The 22,049-nt window shown below is 44.9% G+C and overlaps 1 protein-coding gene across 1 annotated transcript in view; it reads right to left on the reverse strand.

Moving 5' to 3' along the window:
• Positions 1 to 21,845, reverse strand: part of LOC124590166 (protein yellow-like) — a gene marked incomplete at its 5' end in the record, with an annotated part of 63,633 nt that extends 41,788 nt beyond the window's left edge. Inside the window, 3 exons of the mRNA XM_047131627.1 lie at positions 5,269 to 5,527; positions 11,751 to 11,993; positions 21,615 to 21,845. Coding sequence (XP_046987583.1) covers positions 5,269 to 5,527; positions 11,751 to 11,993; positions 21,615 to 21,845 — 733 coding nt within the window. The remainder of the gene's footprint in view (positions 1 to 5,268; positions 5,528 to 11,750; positions 11,994 to 21,614) is intronic.
• Between the last annotated feature and the right edge of the window lie 204 nt (positions 21,846 to 22,049).

The following is a 22,049-nucleotide window of genomic DNA, read 5'->3' on the forward strand; positions in this document are numbered from 1 at the left end:
ACGGTTTACTTTTTTTTTTTTTTTTTAAAAAAAATAAGATGAAGCGCTGCTTTGCTTTAGAATCATGACGTTACCTCAAGAAGTAACGTATACAAAGTGTCCCCCCAAAAAAAACACCAACAAACTTTAGGGACAGGTACCTTGCACCAAAACAAGAAAAAAAATGCCTAGTAAACATGGGTCTAAAATGCATACCTTAAGATCTGTGAGTGCATGTTCAGTAGAAGAGATGTGTTTCACACTAGCGAAGATGTACAAGTCCTCGTATCTCTTAAATCATGCATTTTAGGACCCCCTGTTTACAGACTTTTTTGTGGTTTAGTCCATACCAACTCTTCCCCAAATATGGTCAGCAGTCTTTGCAGTAGAAGAGATCAGTTTCGTAGTGTGGAAGATGAACAGGTGCTCATAGCTCCTAAGGTATGCATTTTAGAACCCATGTTTACCACATTTTTTTTCTTGTTTTGGTGTAAGGGATCTGTCCCTAAAGCTTTTCGGTGTTTCTGTGGGACACGCTGTAAGCCAGTTTCCCCTCTGCCAAACTGTAGAGGAAATGCTTGTTTCTCTTTTCAAATGTCAGTCACGCCATTATCTTCATTACATGTTATTTTTGTCACGTTCCTTATACTCTCCGTCTCTCACGCGTCCTCTGTCCTCGATTGCTGCTAACTCTCGCTGTTTAAACCTTCGCCCCTGTAATTTGTCTTTATCAGTGGAAGTGTCACAATCGAAAATACACTGCATTTTATTTCTCTGCACTAATTATGCCACAGTAATTTCCAAATGTTGGATTTGATACAAGGTCAACTTATCATAATGAATGTAATGTGAAACATGCGTAGTCAGTTGTTACAGGGTTCCTTACGGCCCTAATCTTGCCACGTTATACTGTCGCGTCCGTGTTACTTGCGGCAAGAGTTGAGCAACAATGACCTGTGAGCTAGCTCCACCGTAAAATCTTAGGAGGTGAGAGGGATTAGGCCTTCTTCAGTTACTTAGGACAGGTGAGTGGAACGGAGAGGGCTGTTATCATACTAGAAAGATTTCTGTATTTCGAACAGGTACTGTTGAAACAGTTCAACAATATCATATACGTGTACCTTATTGGGAGAGGTGTCTCACAGTGGCTTTACATGTGTGGCTTTCATTCAAGAGACAGTTGCATTAAGGCAAAGTATTCCAGTTATTCTAACACTGTTGCTTACTAGCCTCCAGAAATGAGTACTGCTCCTTGACTCACTCTATTTACTCACGGAGTTATATTGCGCTCTGTCGCCTTAATTGGAAATTTGTGGTAACGTCTCATGGGACCAAATTGCTGGGGTCATCGGTCCCTAGTCTTACACGCTAGCCGCGCGGGATTAGCCGAGCGGTCTGAGGCGCTGCAGTCATGGACTGTGCGGCTGTCTCGGCGGAGGTTCGAGTCCTCCCTCGGGCATGGGTGTGTGTGTTTGTCCTTAGGATAATTTAGGTTAACTAGTGCGTAAGCTTAGGGGCTGATGACCTTAGCAGTTGAGTCCCGTACGATTTCACACACATTTGAACATTTCTTACACGCTACTTAATCTAACTTAAACTAATACACTAAGAACAACATACCCACCCAAGCCAGAGGCAGGACTCGAACCTCCGACGGGTGGTGGGGGAGGGGGGGCGGGGGGGGGGGGAGCCGCGCGAACCGTGACAAGGTGTCTAAGACCGCTCGGCTACCCCGTGCGGCTCGTCTTAATAACTTAGCTATATCAGAGACGAGTGCTAAGCCACGACAGGTCGTCTTTACAGAAACACACATACTAGCTCACTAGCAGAGACAAGAGGAGACTGCTCTTGTTCTTTTAACTACAGGTATTATGTGACACAGAGGCAAAGGCATCAAATATTTTTGTCGCTCTGCGTTTGACTTATTGTAAGTCAGTTGCTCTCCAAAATGGAATACGGTCTGCAAGGCGTCCATGTACGCCTTCCGACTTCGACTGCTCCTGTACTGCGTTTAGCATACTGCTGCCACCACACTACTGCTCATACAGCCCCTTATTTATAGTATCAGTTTAATGTTTGTAGGGTGTCTTGTCAAATAGCTTCTACTTCCCCTTACTGCTTTCGAACCCCTGCTGGAGTGATTTTCCAAATAAGTGTAACCTTGCTAGTGTAACTCGGTCTTTCGTCTTCTGAACCATCCATTGTTATCTAGAGACATTCACTGAAGAGGGAAAGCAATTGGTACGCCTGCCTAATATCGTGTACGGCCCCCGCGAGCACGCAGAAGAGCCGCAACACGACGTGGCATGGACTCGACTAATGTCTGAAGTAGTGCTGGAGGGAACTGACACCATAAATCCTGCAGGCCTGTCCATAAATCTGTAAGAGTACGACGTGGTCGAGATCTCTTCTGAACAGCGCGTTTCAAGGCATCCCAGATATGCTCAATACTTTCACGTCTCGGGAGTTTTGGTGGCCAGTGTGGGGAAGTGTTTAAACTCAGAAGAGTGTTCCTGGAGCCACTCTGTAGCAATTCTGGACGTGTGGGGTGTCGTACTGTCCTGCTGGAATTGCCCAAGTCCGTCGGAATGCACAATGGACATGAATGGATGCAGGTGATCAGACAGGATGCTTATGTACGTGTCACCTGTCAGAGTCAGGGGTCCCATAGCACTCCAACTGCACACGCCCCACACCATTACGAAGCGTCCACCGGCTTGAACAGTCCCCTAGTGACATGCAGGGTCCGTGGATTCATGAGGATGTCTCCATACCCGTACATGTCTATCCGCTAGATACAATTTGAAACGTGACTGTTGCGACCAGGAAACATGTTTCCAATCATCACGAGTCCAATATCGGTTTTGACGGACCTAGACGAGGCGTAAAGCTTTGTGTCATGCAGTCATCAAGAGTACACGAGTGGAACTTCGGCTCCGAATGGTTCGTACCCTGACACTTATTGATGGGCCAGTGTTAAAATACGCAGCAATTAGAGGATGCGTTGCACTTCTGTCACATTCAACGATTCTCTTCAGTTGTCATTGGTCCCGTTCTTGCAGGATCTTTCTCCGGTCGCAGCGATGTCGGAGATTTGATGTTTTACCGGATTCCTGATATTCACGATAGACTTGTGAAATGGTGGTACAGGAAAATTCCCACTTCATCGCTGCCTCGGAGATGCTCTGACCAATCGCTCGCGCGGCGACTATAGCACCACGTTCACACTCAAATCTTGATAACCTGCCATTGTAGTAGCAGTAACCGCGCCAAACACTTGTTGCCGGCCGCAGCGCCGTATTCTGTCTGTTTACATATCTTTGTATGCGAATACGCATGCATATACCAGTTTCTTTCGTGGTTCAGTGTATTGACGGAGCGTAGTGACCTTGCTGCAGCAGTTTCCCTTTTGCATGCTGACACCACTACGTTTGTTCACCTTATCTATTTGCTACTAATCCTTTTTAATATCCATCCATGGGGGATCTTCGTAACATCAGCAATGTCTCTTATATTTAATTTTATTGCAATCTTACAGAGATAAACTACACTAAACTCCGTCTGAACAGGCCTTGGACGGCCCAACGGTACCGACCGGCAGCCGTGTCATCCTCAACCCACAGGCGTCACTGGATATAGCGGGGCATGTGGTCAGCACACCTCTGTCCCGGCCGTATATCAGTTTACGAGACCGGAGCCGCTACTTCTCAGTCAAGTAGCTCCTCAGTTTGCCTCACAAGGGCTGAGTGCACCCCGCTTGCCAACAGCGCTCGGCAGATCGGATGGTCACCCATCCCAGTGCTGGCCCAGCCCGACAGCGCTTAACTTCGGTGTTACCACTGCGGCAAGGCCGTTGGCAATCTTACAGTCATGACAACATGAAATAAATAAAGGTCTGTAACGAGTAGTTACTGACGAGAGACTGTTTAGGGTACAGGTGATACCTTTTTACAGTTCATCAGATTTGAAACGAAGTGTAGTTACCACATAAGAATTCAGGAATTATTTGAGGTTAACAGTTTGAGAGACTCAGTCCGCAAACAAGTGAACAATAACGGCGATAAGCTGTAGTGCTGCAGCATCCTCTGCAGCGCGCCTTTACCTTACGAGGTGTTTTTCTAGTTTGTTATTCTGGAGCCTCTCCCCGATGTTGTTCAATCTGTATATTGAGCAAGCTGTAAAGGAAACAAAAGAAAAATTCGGAGTAGGTATTAAAATTCATGGAGAAGAAATAAAAACTTTGAGGTTCGCCGATGACATTGTAATTCTGTCAGAGACAGCAAAGGACTTGGAAGAGCAGTTGAATGGAATGGACAGTGTCTTGAAAGGAGGATATAAGATGAACATCAAGAAAAGCAAAACAAGGATAATGGAATGTAGTCGAATTAAGTCGGGTGATGCTGAGGGAATTAGATTAGGAAATGAGACACTTAAAGTAGTAAAGGAGTTTTGCTATTTGGGGAGCAAAATAACTGATGATGGTCGAAGTAGAGAGGATATAAAATGTAGACTGGCAATGGCAAGAAAAGCATTTCTGAATAAGAGAAATTTGTCAAGATCGAGTATAGATTTAAGTGTCACGAAGTCGTTTCTGAAAGTATTTGTATGGAGTGTAGCCATGTATGGAAGTGAAAGATGGACGATAAATAGTTTGGACAAGAAGAGACTAGAAGTTTTCGAAATGTGGTGCTACAGAAGAATGCTGAAGCTTAGATGGGTAGATCACATAACTAATGAGGGGGTATTGAATAGAATTGGGGAGAAGAGTAGTTTCTGGCACAACTTGACTAGAAGAAGGGATCGGTTGGTAGGACATGTTCTGAGGCATCAAGGGATCACAAATTTAGTATTGGAGGGCAGCGTGGAGTGTAAAAATCGTGGAGGGAGACCAAGAGATGAATACACTAAGCAGATTCAGAAGCATGTAGGTTGCAGTAGGTACTGGGAGATGAAGAAGCTCTTCCAGGATAGATTAGCATGGTGAGCTGCATTAAACCAGTCTCAGGACTGAAGACCACAACAACAACAACAACAACAACAACATGAACTAGTAGTTACTGACGAGAGACTGTATAGGATACAGGTGATACGTTTTTACAGTTCATCAGATTTGAAACGAAGTGTCTTTACCACATAAGATTTCCGGAATTATTTGAGGTTAACAGTTTAAGAGACTCACTCCGCAAACAAGTTAACAATAACGGAGATAAGCTGCAATGCTGCCACATCGCCTGCGACGCGCCTTTAGGTTACTTGGTGTTTTTCTGGTTTGTTATTCTGGAGCCTTACCTGTTCGCGAGTGCGCGGGCGAGAGCGACAGGCCGAAGACGCCGTCGGTCCACCGGAAGGAGACGCCGTGCAGCTGGTAGCGGGCGGCCAGCGGGTCCGGGTAGAAGAAGGGGTGCGACACCGACCAGGAGCGGCGCTCGCGCAGGCTGAACACGATCACCGAGAAGCCCCACACGTCCGTGGCGTACGCGAACGCATCCTCGCACTGCCCGTCCCGCACGTCCGACACGATGTTGGACAGCAGCGAGCCCTCCTTGTACTGCACAAAGCACCGGCGGGCATTCCTTCGTTTACTCGTATCTACTGTTCTTCATTACACAGAGTGGTCAGTGACTGTCTGAAAGGCTTGCCGGGGCGTCGCAGGGTGGGTCGTGCTGAGAAAAATTTCGATACGTTGCGCTGTTTCCGAGTAATTAGGATTGAAGTTAGGTAACCGGGCCGTTCCTCGCCCAAATGCAAGGGGCCCGTCAGATACAGTTCGTGTCAGATGTTCTAATAGCGTAGGTTCCGTGGTTCCCAACAGGGTCCGCGAGCTATGCCAGAGGGGTCCGCAAGATGCTATTAAAATAAAAAAATATATCAAATATATTTCGTATTATAACAGTTTTTTTGTTTTGGCCGCTTCTGACGAAGTACTCTGTTGTAACAGTATTTTTTCAAATAAATAATACCTTGAATTAGTGTTTTCTTATTTTTCACACATGTCTACTCAATGCAATCTCAAGTGTAATACACTTGAAAGACCAATACACACAGTTTTAATTTTTTCCTTTCACTTTCAATTCATACTCAATTTTTATTTTTTAAAGGAATTTGTTATACTAAACACCCAGATTTGAAGACAAAGATTTTGAGAAATAATCAAAAATTTAACAATAACAATGGTGGCTAAATTGAAAAAGTTTTAAGCTCAATATTTTTTCAATAAGGAATATGTCAATGTTTTTTCTAAGTACCAAAAATATAAAACGTATAAAAAGACTCTTAATTTGGATTTTTTCGGTACTTGATACTATGATATGACAAGGTACCAATCATGCTCGATGAGATGGGTCCTCGAGAAAATTTTGTTGGGAACCCCTGGTGTAGGTGATAGCGCACGAGACTGCTCAGCCTTTGGCTCGGGTTCGATCCTTAATAACGTCCCATGTACAATTTTTGTGTCGCCCTCTTGGTCGGTTGTAGGAAAACAAACGAAGAACTCGTTTGGCGACACTGTCTCTGGCGGACCGCTTGAATTCGCGCGCACAACGGCCTGGTTGGCTAACTTTAATGCTAAACAACTCGGAAACGGTGCAACATACCTAATTTTTTTTCACAATTATTTCTCAGCACAGTTTACCCTGCAATACTCTGACAAGCTTCTCGGACTGTTTCTGACCACACTGTACGAGGTGTGACAATAAAGGAATGAGACTGATTTTCTTTGCAAGATGTGGCAACCCTGCAAGCTTGTGTAGGCACAATATCTTTGACCTTGGTCTATAATCTGCTTCTAGTCCAAGCGGCACATCGATGCAACTGCTCAGTCCTGAGTTCTGCTGTAATAAGTTAAGCTTGTGTCCCTTGTCACAGAAATGGAACCGCATAACATTGCGCAACGGTATGCCATTTCTTTTTGCATTAAGTTGGGTGAAAACGCGATGACAACTTACGGTAAGCTTCAGAAGGCTTTTTGAGAGGAAGTTATGTCGAGAGCTCAAGTTTTTCGTTGGCATAAAATGTTTAGTGAAGGCAGAACGAATGTTGAAGAAGAAGATCGTAGTAGACGACCATCAACCTCACGGACAGATGTCAACTTGGCCAGGGTGCGTGAACTCGTACGATCTTATCGAAGATTATCCGTGAAAATGATTGCAGAAGAACTTAACATCAATCGAGAAACGGTTTGTCTAACAATAACTGAAGATCTGCATCACGATAATGCGCCATCCCATACTGCTCTGTCAGTACAGCAAAACAAAATTCAGTACTACCACAGCCACCTTATTCACCAGATATCGCTCCATGCGACTTTTTTCTATTTCCAAGAGTCAAAATGGTGGTCAAGAGACACCATTTTCAAACAACATAAAATGTCCAAAAAGCTGCGACGAGGGTCTTGGAGGATATTACAGAAGATGAGTTTCAGAAATGTTTCCATCAATGGCAGAAACACTGGAAAAAGTGTGTGCAATCAGAAGGGAACTACTTTGAAGGAGACAACGCTAAACTTGACTAAAACGGTAAGCAACATTTTTTTTCACATCAGTCTCATTACTTTATTGTCGAACCTCGTAGATTGTTGCTGCTGTGACTAGAATTAACCGTATCTTCACACACATCATGTTAAAGCTTTATATACATGTGAATACCGTTATTTCCTCTATTTTGAACTTACGACCTCCACAACTCCATAAATTTTGAGGTCAAGGAAACATTAACCGATATGACAATCGAATGCTGCCCTTTAAATGTAAACAATAACGTATTTTCCGTCATAATTCCTGTTCAGTCAATGGATTTCGCCCAACGGTTCTCTGTTGCGCGGACTCCATTCCTTTGCAATTTACGAAAAAAAAAACCGCCTATGCACTACTGCTTTAAGTTCTTCATTGAACTACAAACATTTTCCAACCATCGATTAATTAATTTACTACGAAAGATGGAATTCGGAGGATGCCAAATCTAATAAAGACAGACTGCAGATGTACCAAAAATTTGAGCTTCAGGCTCCTCAGTGTTCCTAGGCAACTGCATTTTCCTTATGAAAGATAATTTTCCGTTTCAGATCCAGGAATTGATTCATGACTTAAGTCTAGAAGGTCCAGAATACTTACGTATTATACCTCAGTTACTGATTTTTCCTTTTTTTTTTTTTTTTTTACTTTTTGCAAGCTAATAGACAAAGAAATCTTTTTGATACCCCAGGATACTCTGGTCGTAAGCTTTTCGGAAGATGAAAGAATAGAAGAAAGTATCCAAATCGGCGTTGAATGACTCGAGAGATTTTGGTTTCTAGAAATCAGTAAAAGTCGTGTGTCGAACGAGATTCTGGATTCTTTGAATTTCGTCACTAAGCCATCTGAAAACGTCTCAAGCCTCAGCCTTCCCATATCTGGTCTCCCGTTTATCAAATTCCGTAGAAGTTCTGCTGCAAATGATGCCTGTTGAGTGGGCCTTTGCACCTCTACAGAGTTTGGAGGATTAGGAATGAATTACTGGAAAGTTAAAACCGTATGGCGGACCGCCATTCATACTCAGATGATTAGTTGGTGAGACCAGTCTCATCCAAAGTCGATTTCAAATGCGATTCACATCGTCAACTTACCAGAAATTTCACTGAATAGTATACTCCGCTTGTGATACAATTGGCCTGATGCACTCATTAATTTCACACAAATAACAAGTTATATCTGTGTTCTTGCACCTGTCTACTGTCAGAAAGTAAGCATGTAAGAGAGTTTATGTACTGTCGTCCTGGCAACATATATTTTGATGGATGTTACTATAAAATTATATTCAATATTTAACTAGCAGAAACTTTGAAATACGAAAACTTGTTGTCAATATAATTAGCTTCCAAACCATTTATTACAACTACATAATTTGTTTTTGTAAATACGTTATTTAACTGACTGAAAATTATATACTTTATATTTACCCACGAGAAATTTAGGACAATGTTGCTAGCATGTATTGAGAAAGTAGATGTAAGCTAAAAGTTTTTGAGCTAAAAGGTTTTGAGAGGAACAACTAGGTTAACAAATTATTTGTAGAAGTGAAAACTTGGCGTTGTTATAAGATCATAAACCTTTATTATAGTATGAATTTTTAATAGAGTATGTAAGGGACCATATTTGAGAAAATTTTTATTTATTTATGTAGTTAGGAATAACTACTAAAATTTAGTGTGATTTGTAACACGTAAATGTCTACTTCCAATTTTATTAAAATTATGAAAATTCAGCAATTTAACTTGACACATATTCATTAGGAACTGTCTATCACTATGCAGTGTCCATATACTCACATCGAGAGCGACAATGTTCTCTTAGGTAGGAGATACTGCTAAACAAATTACATTATCCATTACATTTGTTGTGGACGGTGTCGTTAGTTAAAATGGAAGAAAGTTTGGCGTCATTATGTTTTTAATTCCATTTCTATGTGTGGCTATGGGTAACCATAATCAGGTGAATTCTTCCTTTACATTGCTGTTCTTAGTGGCAAGCATAGGCGATTTGTTACCGTTCCATGTGCGGTGGTCGAGATGTTAGGTTGCAACTTGCACTGTTAATAATGAAATGAATTAGTTACACCAGTTATAGATAATAATTAAATGGACACCCTAGCTGCAAACAGGCGTTGGTGTACTTCATTGGGAACATGTTGAAAATGTGTACCCCGACCGGGACTCGAACCCGGGATCTCCTGCTTACATGGCACACGCTCTATCCATCTGAGCCACCAAAGGCACAGAGAATAGTACGCCTGCAGGAACTTATCCCTTGCACGCTACCCGTGGGACGCACATTCCGTCATACCTAGTTAAAAATGTGGCTTCCCGGCCATTGACCTTCTTGTGCGAACGCACACGCTATGCCCGAACTCGTACGGGACTTGGTAGATTAATCTGCCACGAGTAATGAGTATGATGGGCAAACATCTATTAGGCGCACTATGAATGTAGTGGTGTGGACATGTTGGGACTGTGGACCTCACGGGGAGCGTGCAAGGGATAAGTCCCTGCAGGCGCTCTATTCTCTGTGCCCTCGGTGGCTCAGATGGATAGAACGTCTGCCATGTAAGCAGGAGACCCCGGGTTCGAGTGCCGGTCAGGCCATACATTTGCAACATGTCCGCAGTGAAGTATATCAACGCGTGGTTGCACCTAGGGTGTCCATTTAATTATCATTTCATTCTAGCAAAGCTGCATGTTCATCTACGGTAACTGTTCTTTCGGGAACAGATACTACTGTCATATATAGTTATAGATGAGACGTGGGAAATAGTTTTAAGGTACAAAAGTGCTTACGGTGCATAAGGAACAATATGCGTGCTTCTCGCCGTGTGCGTCACACAATGTGTGTTTGCAGCAGTGAAAGTATATTTTTTCGCCAAAATTGTTGTTCCAAGTCATGCAATGTTTACACAGTTGGCTTTAAAATTGTTAACGAAAATTATAGCTCCTTAGCACACGAGCACGCACGACGCTGCGTCAGTGTTGTATAATTAAAAGTATGCAGACATATTGTTCTCCTTGCAATGTAAGTGTCTTTTATATCTTTAAACAGCATCTTATTTGTGAGTGATGTAGCTTATTCATTTTATTACTGGTGGTTCAAGTCGCAGCCTAAGCTCTTGGTCGCCTCACATGTTCAAACGTGTGTGAAATCTTGTGGGACTTAACTGCTAAGGTCATCAGTCCCTAAGCTTACACACTACTTAACCTAAATTATCCTAAGGACAAACACACGCTCCCTTGCCCGAGGGAGGACTCGAACCTCCGCCGGGACCCGCCGCACAGTCCAGGACTGCAGCGCCGCAGACCGCTCGGCTAACGCCTCACACGCTACTGAAAGAAATCACCTACGTTTGCCAATAGAAACGACTGCATAAAGTATGCCTCCTACCTGATGATGATGGTTAACTATGGAAACATGAGGTGGTCGAAGTAAAAGTTTTGTTACTGAGCCGGCCGGTGTGGCCAAGCGGTTCTAGGTGCTTCAGTCTGGAACCGCGCGACCGGTACGGTCGCAGGTTCGAATCCTGCCTCGGGCATGGATGTGTGTGATGTCCTTCGGTTAGTTAGGGTTAAGTAGTGCTAAGTTCTAGGGGAGTGATGACCTCAGATGTTAAGTCCCATTGTGCTCAGAGCCATTTGAACCATTTTGTTACTGACGCAGAGTTATATATTATTTCATTCAAAATGGTTCAAATGGCTCTAAGCACTATGGGACTTAACTGCTGTGGTCATCAGTCCCCTAGAACTTAGAACTACTTAAACCTAACTAATCTAAGGACATCACACACATCCATGCCCGAGGCAGGATTCGAACCTGCGACCGTAGCAGCAGCGCGGTTCCGGACTGAAGCGCCTAGAACCGCTCGGCCACAGCGGTTGACTTTCTTCATTCAAATTACAATAATTTTGAAGACAAAATCTTGTCGGGTTGACAGCTGAGTCAATGTGTTGTTCTCCAGCAACTTTTCAGCAAGTTTCTTACTTGCTACCTTCAGGCGAAGATGCGAAATAAGAAACTCGCTGAAAAGTTGCTGGAGAACAACACATTGACTCGTCTGTCAACCCGAAAAGTTTTTACCATCGTGATTCGCCGAGAAAGCCTGCATTCTCATACATTAATTTTATGTGAACATCAAGAGATGAAACGTTACAAGCTCAAGAGAGAAAGATTAATTCTGGTAAGTAGTGCTCGACGTGTATGGAAGAGAGACATTCAGAGCGTCGGTCTTGGACTGGTGCTGGTGTGCGCACTCACCTGGTCGGAGGGGATGACGTGTCGCATAATGAGCTGGTCGGTGCGCAGGTCGAAGAGGAAGATCTGCGCGGCGCACTGCTGGCGGATCTTGTCGATGGCGTTGGTGACGCCCGAGTCGAGCACCCAGAGCCGGCCGCAGGGGTCGACGTGCATGCGGTACACCGACGTCAGGCCCACGCAGTCTTCGCGGCCGTGCCAGTCCCAGCTGGGGTACGGCCGAAGCGCCGGCGACTGCGAGCCCGCCTGCAAAACACCCACACTCCTCAGCTCGATGACCCCAGTGCACCAGCCGCTCCATTCAAGTTATTCTGACCACCTGCGTGTACCGAGGAGGCGTTGGTGGTCTATCAGGGAGAGCACTAGACTCTACCGCTGGAGGTCGAGGATTCAATCCAGGATTCCAGTCCCTCCAAGGTGCACCCACGTCCTCTCAGCCTGCTAGCAAATTCGGGACTGAGGTGCTTTCCTGGGGATACAAGGTGTTCGAGTGCTACGACAAACCAAAGTCTCAACTCCACCAGCAGTCAGGCCAGAAGCCCATTCATGGTTTGAGCTCCACAGTCTTTGCCTTTGACTTAATTTTAGGGAAAATACCGGCTGTCTCAGGTATCAACTAGAAATAACTCAGACAAGTGCTAGTAGGTTTCTACGAGTGTGTGCAGCCATGTTTACGCAGCTGTTGAAGAGAGGGTTGCAGACAATCAGTGCTAACAGACAATCGATTTGGCTCCATAGATGCTTAAGTGGCTTAAGATGTGGTACTTTGGGGGCCAAGGAGGTACTCTGAAAGCTTTGTAACGTCGGAAACGCATATCCTCCTATTTCCATCTATTGTACTAGAATTTTTTTCCTTATATATATATATATATATGAACGACTACATCGATAGGTTGTGTGGAGAACCGAAGTGTTTAGGATCTTTGGTAGTGTTAACTCTGCTGCGTGGAGCGCGGGCAGAGCGGAGTCTGGCTGGAGTAGGGCGGTGGAGCAGGTGTGTTGTGTGACGCTCCCGCGAGTTGCCGCGCTTTCGGGGTTTGGCAGCGTGTAATTGCGCTCGACTTGCTATGATAGTTTCTGACCCTGTGTTGCGGACGGGAAGTTTTAGCTGGCGCACATCAAGAGCCCGTTTCGCCTGGTGACCGAGTCGAGAAGAAGGCGCGCCATCATCCAGCTTCTGCAACAGCGATGGCCGACAATGAGTGACTGTCGCCACCTCCCCGATCGACGACTGGAAACCTTCAATCAACCAACAAGGAAGACTAAAAGCACGTAAAGTTTTAGAACTGTATGGCAGACCTCAGCTTTTCAAACTGTTGCATCACAAAGTTACAGCAACTTAGCATGAACCTTTGTTGCTCATTGTCCCAATTGCATTACCAAGCGGGGTCCCTTCCTTTTCTGGAATGAACCCGAGTGTCGTTGAAATTCATACGCCAGGATTAAAGTAATATTCTATTTCACTGCTTTAATTTCGAAGTTCATTTGACGTATTGATAGCTGGCTACAATATTTAGATTACATATGCAGAAATTAAGAGTGCGAGTTTTGTTACCATATTTTAGCTTACCTGTGACTGCAGCTCAGCTTGGTACGTACTAAATTTTACTATTGTTAATTGTTCAGAATCATTTAATTCAAGTTCAAAGTTAAATCTCTTATTTCTAAATTGCGTAGATTCGAGTAGCTTTTGAAATGATTGTTGAGGTAGCTCTGAGCACTATGGGACTTAACTGCTGTGGTCATCAGCCCCCTAGAACTTAGAACTACTTAAACCTAACTAACCTAAGGACATCACACAGATCCATGCCCGAGGTAGGATTCGAACCTGCGACCGTAGCGGTCACGTGGCTCCAGACTGTAGCGCCTAGAACCGCACGGCCACTCCGGCCGGCAGAGGTAGCCCAAGACTAACCTTATTTTATTGATTTTCGTAGTGCTTCAGGAAGAAAGCTCACTATTAACTTCAGTCACTAAATTAACTTTCAGTTTTCCGGTTTTATTAATTCTTTTGTTAAATTAAGTCAGAGTGTAGCGAAAGTTATTACTTCTGACAAACATTCAATTTTCAGACAACACATGTCAACCTTCAGTTGCCACACTTTTAGTGCTAATTATATGTGCATTAATCTTTCATTTTCAGTTATTATAGTAGTTGTCCATAGGACTGGCGACCGTAATTTTCCCCAAATCCCAAGTATCTCACTGACGCCAATTAATTGTTAACGTAACCGACCGCACATTTACTTTCTTTATTAATTTTACCCTTTTCTCAAAATTAATTTCCACCAATTTCATTTGCATTTTTCATTTAGATGTAACCCTTTCCTCCCTCTTTACCGACAAATTAACTTCGGTGACGATTGCTTTTCCCAAATTTCCATTAGATGCACGCGGTTTAATTTTTCACTGTCATTGAGGTCGATAAGTGAGGTGGAGGTTACAGCTTGATTCCGAACTTCTAGGCGTGTGGGGATAGTGTATTATGTATTGAACCGGGGACCTAGAAACGACGGAGAGACTTCGTCCCGCCGTACCCTTCAGCGGTTCACAGCCCCACAACAGGCTACAGCAGTCCACCCACCCCACCGCCACCCCACACCGAACCCAGGGTCATTGTGCGGTTCGGCCCCCAGTGGACCCCCCGGGAACGTCTCATACCAGATGAGTGTAGCCTCAAATGTTTGTGTGGTAGAATGATTATTGTGTACGCGTACGTGTGGACAGTGTTTGCGCAGAAATCGCGGACATAGTGTAATTGTGGCTGAATAAGGAGAACCAGCCCGCATTCGCCGAGGCAGATGGAAATCCGCCTTAAAAACCATCCAGAGGCTGGGTGGCACACCGGACCTCGACATTAATCCGCCGGGCGGATTCGTGCTGGGGACCGGCACGCCTTTCTCGCTCGGGAAGCAGCGCCTTAGACCGCGCGGCTAACCGGGCGGTATCGTGTGATGATACTTTCAACCATGTGGAAATGCACATTATCATGTTGGAAGAGCCATTGCTTCACAGAGAAAACTGTCTTGAGCACACGCGAATGAAATTATCTCTGAGTAAGCATTCGCAACCTAACAGCCCGAGAGTTCCTTTCAGATTGAATAACAATCAAATAAAATGAAACTTCCTGGCAGATTAAAACTGTGTGCCCGACCGAGACTCGAACTCGGGACCTTTGCCTTTCGCAGGCAAGTGCTCTACCAACTGAGCTACCGAAGCACGACTAACGTCCGGTACCCACAGCTCTACTTCTGCCAGTACCTCGTCTCCTACCTTCCAAACTTTACAGAAGCTCTCCTGCGAAACTTGCAGAACTAGCACTCCTGAAAGAAAGGATATTGCGGAGACATGGCTTAGCCACAGCCTGGGGGATGTTTCCAGAATGAGATTTTCACTCTGCAGCGGAGTGTGCGCTGATATGAAACTTCCTGGCAGATTAAAACTGTGTGCCCGACCGAGACTCGAACTCGGGACCTTTGCCTTTCGCGGGCAAGTGCTCTACCAACTGAGCTACCGAAGCACGACTCACGTCCGGTACCCACAGCTCTACTTCTGCCAGTACCTCGTCTCCTACCTTCCAAACTTTACAGAAGCTCTCCTGCGAAACTTGCAGAACTAGCACTCCTGAAAGAAAGGATATTGCGGAGACATGGCTTAGCCACAGCCTGGGGGATGTTTCCAGAATGAGATTTTCACTCTGCAGCGGAGTGTGCGCTGATATGAAACTTCCTGGCAGATTAAAACTGTGTGCCCGACCGAGACTCGAACTCAGGACCTTTGCCTTTCGCGGGCAAGTGCTCTACCAACTGAGCTACCGAAGCACGACTCACGTCCGGTACCCACAGCTCTACTTCTGCCAGTACCTCGTCTCCTACCTTCCAAACTTTACAGAAGCTCTCCTGCGAAACTTGCAGAACTAGCACTCCTGAAAGAAAGGATATTGCGGAGACATGGCTTAGCCACAGCCTGGGGGATGTTTCCAGAATGAGATTTTCACTCTGCAGCGGAGTGTGCGCTGATATGAAACTTCCTGGCAGATTAAAACTGTGTGCCCGACCGAGACTCGAACTCAGGACCTTTGCCTTTCGCGGGCAAGTGCTCTACCAACTGAGCTACCGAAGCACGACTCACGTCCGGTACCCACAGCTCTACTTCTGCCAGTACCTCGTCTCCTACCTTCCAAACTTTACAGAAGCTCTCCTGCGAAACTTGCAGAACTAGCACTCCTGAAAGAAAGGATATTGCGGAGACATGGCTTAGCCACAGCCTGGGGGATGTTTCCAGAATGAGATTTTCACTCTGCAGCGGAGTGTGCGCTGATATGAAACTTCCTGGCAGATTAAAACTGTGTGCCCGACCGAGACTCGAACTCAGGACCTTTGCCTTTCGCGGGCAAGTGCTCTACCAACTGAGCTACCGAAGCACGACTCACGTCCGGTACCCACAGCTCTACTTCTGCCAGTACCTCGTCTCCTACCTTCCAAACTTTACAGAAGCTCTCCTGCGAAACTTGCAGAACTAGCACTCCTGAAAGAAAGGATATTGCGGAGACATGGCTTAGCCACAGCCTGGGGGATGTTTCCAGAATGAGATTTTCACTCTGCAGCGGAGTGTGCGCTGATATGAAACTTCCTGGCAGATTAAAACTGTGTGCCCGACCGAGACTCGAACCCTTTGCCTTTCGCGGGCAAGTGCTCTACCAACTGAGCTACCGAAGCACGACTCACGTCCGGTACCCACAGCTCTACTTCTGCCAGTACCTCGTCTCCTACCTTCCAAAGCCATGTCTCCGCAATATCCTTTCTTTCAGGAGTGCTAGTTCTGCAAGTTTCGCAGGAGAGCTTCTGTAAAGTTTGGAAGGTAGGAGACGAGGTACTGGCAGAAGTAGAGCTGTGGGTACCGGACGTGAGTCGTGCTTCGGTAGCTCAGTTGGTAGAGCACTTGCCCGCGAAAGGCAAAGGTCCCGAGTTCGAGTCTCGGTCGGGCACACAGTTTTAATCTGCCAGGAAGTTTCATATCAGCGCACACTCCGCTGCAGAGTGAAAATCTCATTCTGGAATCAAATAAAATGTTTCCAAAACTTTACCCTGACCAGAGTGCTAACATCTCTCTCTTTCTTTTGTATGAGTCACGTAAGCTGTAACACTCCTTTTGTTTCGTGAATGGTTAGACATATCGGAAAGCGGTTACAGATAATGTTAGAGCGTCGAGGGGCACGTATTTTTTTTAATGGAACCGTATACTTTTTATAACTACATTCGATAGCTCTTGAGAAGACAATTATAGTGATACGGCGTTTGTTAATGTTGACGATGCGACCTGTCGCATAAACAGCATCGGCATTAGCTGTGCAAACACCGCCAAATAGAGCTCTCGTACTAAGCTGTGTTAATTACCAGCACATCTACATCTACGTGATTACTCTGCTATGCACAATAAAGTGTCTGGCAGAGGGTTCAATGAACCACCTTCATGCTCTCTCTCTACCGTTCTACTCTCGAACGGCACGCGGGAAAAACGAGCACTTAAATTTTTCCGTGCGTGCCCTGGTTCTCTTATTTTATCGTGATGATCATTTCTCCCTATGTAGATGGATGGCAACAGAATGTTTTCGCAATCGGAGGAGAGAACTGGTGATTGAAATACCATGAGAAGATCCCATCGCAACGAAAAAAGCCTCTGTTTTAATGATTGCCACTCCAATTCACGTATCATGTCTGTGACACTATCTCCCCTATTTCGCGATAATACAAAACGAGCTGCCCTTCTTTGTACTTTTTCGATGTCATCCGTCAGTCCCACCTGATGCGGATCCCACACCGCACAGCAATACTCCAGAATAGGGCGGACAAGCGAGGTGTAAGCAGTCTCTTTACTAGACCTGTTGTACCTTCTAAGAGTTCTGCCAATGAATCGCAGTCTTTGGTTTGCTCTACCCACAATACTATCTATGTGATCGTTCCAATTTAGGTTATTTGTACTTGTAATCCCTAAGTATTTAGTTGAATTTACAGCTCTCAGATTTGTGTGACTTATCGCGTAATCGAAATTTAGCTGATTTCTTTTAGTACTCATGTGAATAACTTCGCACTTTTCTTTATTCAGGGTCAATTGCCACTTTTCGCAGCATACAGATATCTTATCTAGCTTATTTTGCAAGTCGTTTTGGTCATCTGATGTCTTTACAAGACGGTAAATGACAGCATCATCTGCAAACAATCCAAGACGGCTACTCAGAGTGTCTCCTATGTCGTTAATATAGATCAGGAACAGTAGAGGGCCTATAACACTTCCTTGGGGAACGCCGGATATTACTTCTGTTTCACTCGATGACTTTCCATCTATTACTACGAACTGTGACCTTTCTGACAGGAAATCACGAATCCCGTCGCACAACTGAGGCGATACTCTGTAGGCACGCAGTTTGATTCGAAGACGCTTGCGATGATCGGTGTCGAAAGCCTTCTGGAAGTCTAAAAATATGGAATCAATTTGACATCCCCTGTCGATAGCACATTTGCTTGCGTGTCTGCACTGTAGGCCGCTCATTTCTGCTTTAACATTCGTTAGGTGCGGACATATACTTCAATGAGGAGAAGTTGGATATACCACTTTACGGTAATGTAAAAGAAATGTAGTAAAAACAGTACAGCGATATAGGGCTATCTATCCCGATCGTCAATGTCCGACACTCCAGGCAGTTGCACGAATTATTTAGGCGCTAGCGCGGAAAGGCTGCTTGAACGCCAAAAAAGAGGAAAAGGAAGAAGACTGCGACTGACCGACAACACGAAGAAGCTGTTCTAGCTACGGCGCTAATGAATCCGCGCAGTGGTACGAGACGTATAGCCAAGGAATGTGGAATCAGGCAGCCGAGTGTCATTCGGATCCTGCATCGACAGGTTTTCCATCCCTATCACCTGCCACTACGTCACGCACTCGACCACCGTGATTTCGAACGTCGTACAGAATTTTGTCACACTGCACTTCAGCAACTGAGAGAGGACACTACGTTTTTCCAGCTTGTGCTCTTAACCGATTAAGCAGCGTTATTAACCACGCCATTGTAAATATGCCTAACATTCACTACTGGGCAGCCGAAATTCCACAACGGCTTCGTCAGGTGCAACATCAACGCCCGTGGAGCGTAAATGTATGGTGCGGCATCATATGAAATTACATTGTGGGACCTTACCTCGTCTCAGGCATTCTAAATGGACATTCGTACGAACAATTTCTGACGAACATTCTGCTGGTTCTTCTAGAAGAAGTACCACTGGGTATTCGACAGTGTGTGTGGCTGCAGTACCACTGGGTATTCGACAGTGTGTGTGGCTGCAGTACGACGGTTGTCCAGTTGACTCGTCCCGTGTTGCAACGTAAATACGGAATGAGAACTTTTCTGGACGCTGGATAGAACGAAATTGTATTCTCAAATGGCCTGCGAGGCCCCCTGATTTGACTCCTCTTGATTTCCTTCTTTGGAGAGCACTCGAAGGTGCAGTCTACGACGAAGCCCAACTACGCCAGACGATATGTATCGTCGAATAGCCAGTGCATGCTCTATCATGCTATCTTCTGTAATTTCATGTATTCATAGTTGTTCCTAACGGCGGTTGCGAATTTGCCTTTCGGTCCATGATCTACAGTTTGAACAAATGATTAACTAAAGAGAAAAGTTTTTTTTTGTAAGACAAAATTTATGTTGCGTGATTTGGGTGGTTACCAAATCATTGTTAGTAAATTGTTTCATTTACTTGTGTACGAAATTTCATTGCAATGTCAATAAGTCGGCAACGTGTATTGCACGTAACTGGTAACACTGTCATTAGGCACCTACGTTCAGCATAAAATGACGTTTCCTTAAGAAGAAGAATTTTCTTTCGAAATACAGGTGATCACCAAAGTATGTTCGATAAAATATTTAGTTCAACGAATGTATCCCATGTGATATAATTTAGAGCAGTGCAGGTAGAGACAGTTGTTCGACAGCTTGTATTTTACCTCTAAGAAGGACACAGCCACGTACAGGAAAACATAGGTCAAATCTTCCTTCTGACATTTAGATTTTTAATGCAGTGGTTGCTTTCTGCAGCGCATAAGGCTTCTTTATTTGTGAAGAATAAGCAGTTGATTTCTCCGTTTCAACTCCCATAAATCTTGGGGAATACACAAATGTGGAATAGTTTTTCTAAGCCCTTTGTGATACGCTAGATTCTAGCCTATGCCGTATTTGCATTTACAACATTCGTAGGTGAACCTGCATCTAGGTCATACGTTGGTCCAGGGGAAATTAAGCTTTATTCGTGTAGCACAGTCCCACCTTACGTATACAACTACGCAGCCCTCAAGAGCTATCGAATGCAGCTATAAAAAGTATACGATTTTATTTAAGAAAAATACACTTGTATCAATATTTTCGTTAATACCAGCGCTAAAAACATCAACAAAACAAAACAAAAAAAAACGTGCTCCTCGACGCTCTAACATTTGCCGAAAACCGCGTTTCGATTTGTGTAACCGTCTGACGATATAGTGATCAATGTAAAATCTTTTGCATCAGCCCATATGTCTGCTATAGGTACATATTCTTGTACGACTGTGGTAGATCTTGGCTTTGTGTCTAAGCTGGCTACGATAATGCGTTCAGAATGTTGTTCGTAGTAGTTCATTTGCATCCATATTTTATTATTCATTCTTAGGCCTACTCCTGCATTAACCCTATTTGATTTTGCGTTGACAACCCTGTAGTCACCTAATCAGAAATTCTTTTCTTCCTACAGCCATATCCTCTAATTTCCTATACATCAATTTCTCTTATCAAGTTCTTTCCGATTAAGATCTCTAACATTCCACATTTAGACCAGTAGGATGCTGGCTTGTTTCTCTAGATGACAACATCTTTCTGAGCGGAGGAATATTTTAGTTCCAGAAGTGTTATGCACACAAGAAGATGCTATCATCATTAAGCCATGCAGCAGAGGTGCATGCCCTTCCCCATGTTTTCAGCCATATGCATCGCCAGAGTAGCAGGGCCATTTTGTTAAATGTTATAAGACCAGATTAGCCAGTCACCCATACTGTTGCCCCTGCAACCACTGAAACTAGGGGTTTGTCTGGCCCCTGCACGGGTACCTGTCAAATGATGTTGGTCCTACAGCAGTACTATCTAAATCATTGATGTATGCAAGTCACCAAAATACAGCATTGTTGACGATTCGTGTGTGGCTGTATGTCTTAGTACATATAAATGTGGTGATAAACTAGTTTCTTCACTTTTAAATCAGTACTTGCTATACTTATGTGCACTGGAAACGGAGCTGAAATAAGGTACTTTATTAATTGTGGGGTGTTGAGTTTCCAGTTATGCTGGTGATCAATTTGAAGTTGAAAAAATGGAGCCATATCTACTTGTCGCATTTCGATGTTTGAATACATTATTCCTACAAGTTCAGTTGTTCTTCGTAAAATATGAAAGTAAATTTAGTGAATCTTGTCCAAAATTTAATCATAACCCATTTGTCTCGTATGAGCTATGATTATTTTATTGGCCAATCTTCCATTTTGAGCACTGCTGCTGTTTTCTTTTCATATGTTTTTATCGTTCGGAAAAGGCCATTCTTTGCATCTTCCGTCAGTTCAAGACGAAAATAAATAATGTTTCGTGGATGTAGCAAAGGACGCACAATGGAACAATGAAGCACAGCGAGTCTGACTGTATTAAATTTGAATTGTTCAAAAAACTGACGCTACTGTTTCGTGTATAACAGATGACACTGTAACTGTGGTTGGAATGGAACGGTAGTAGCAGAGCCGCCATTTACGTACAGTAAACTTAACAAAGTCGTGCCGAGTGCCGATACGCACCTTGGCCGGGTCCCTGGGGATGGTGGCCAGCGTGGCCGGGATGCCGTCCTTCCAGCGGGGCACGCTCACGAAGATGCGGTCGCCGTACACGTCGAGCCCCAGCGGGAGCGCGTTGCGGCGCACGTAGCGGCCGGAGGCCGCCATCTGCTGGCGCGCCAGCTCCGACGGGAACTCGAAGTCGATCTGGCGCCACTGGTAGAGGGTGCGCAGCGGCGGCGGCGGCGGCGGCGCCGCCACCCGCGACTGCGTCCAGGGGTCGTCCTCGGCCAGCGGCTGGGGGCGCTGGTGGGGCAGCAGCCGCAGGCCCATCGCCGTCAGCGCCGTGATCAGCGGTAGCAGCCGGGACGCACCGGAACCATCTGTACAGGGAAGCAGTCTGTTGCAGAACTGCTGGTACCTGCTACTCGTGATGTTTCTGAAGGGTCGTCATCTTCT

This window comes from Schistocerca americana, chromosome 2 (assembly GCF_021461395.2).
Source record: "Schistocerca americana isolate TAMUIC-IGC-003095 chromosome 2, iqSchAmer2.1, whole genome shotgun sequence".
In the NCBI taxonomy this organism is placed as follows: Eukaryota; Metazoa; Arthropoda; class Insecta; order Orthoptera; family Acrididae; genus Schistocerca; species Schistocerca americana.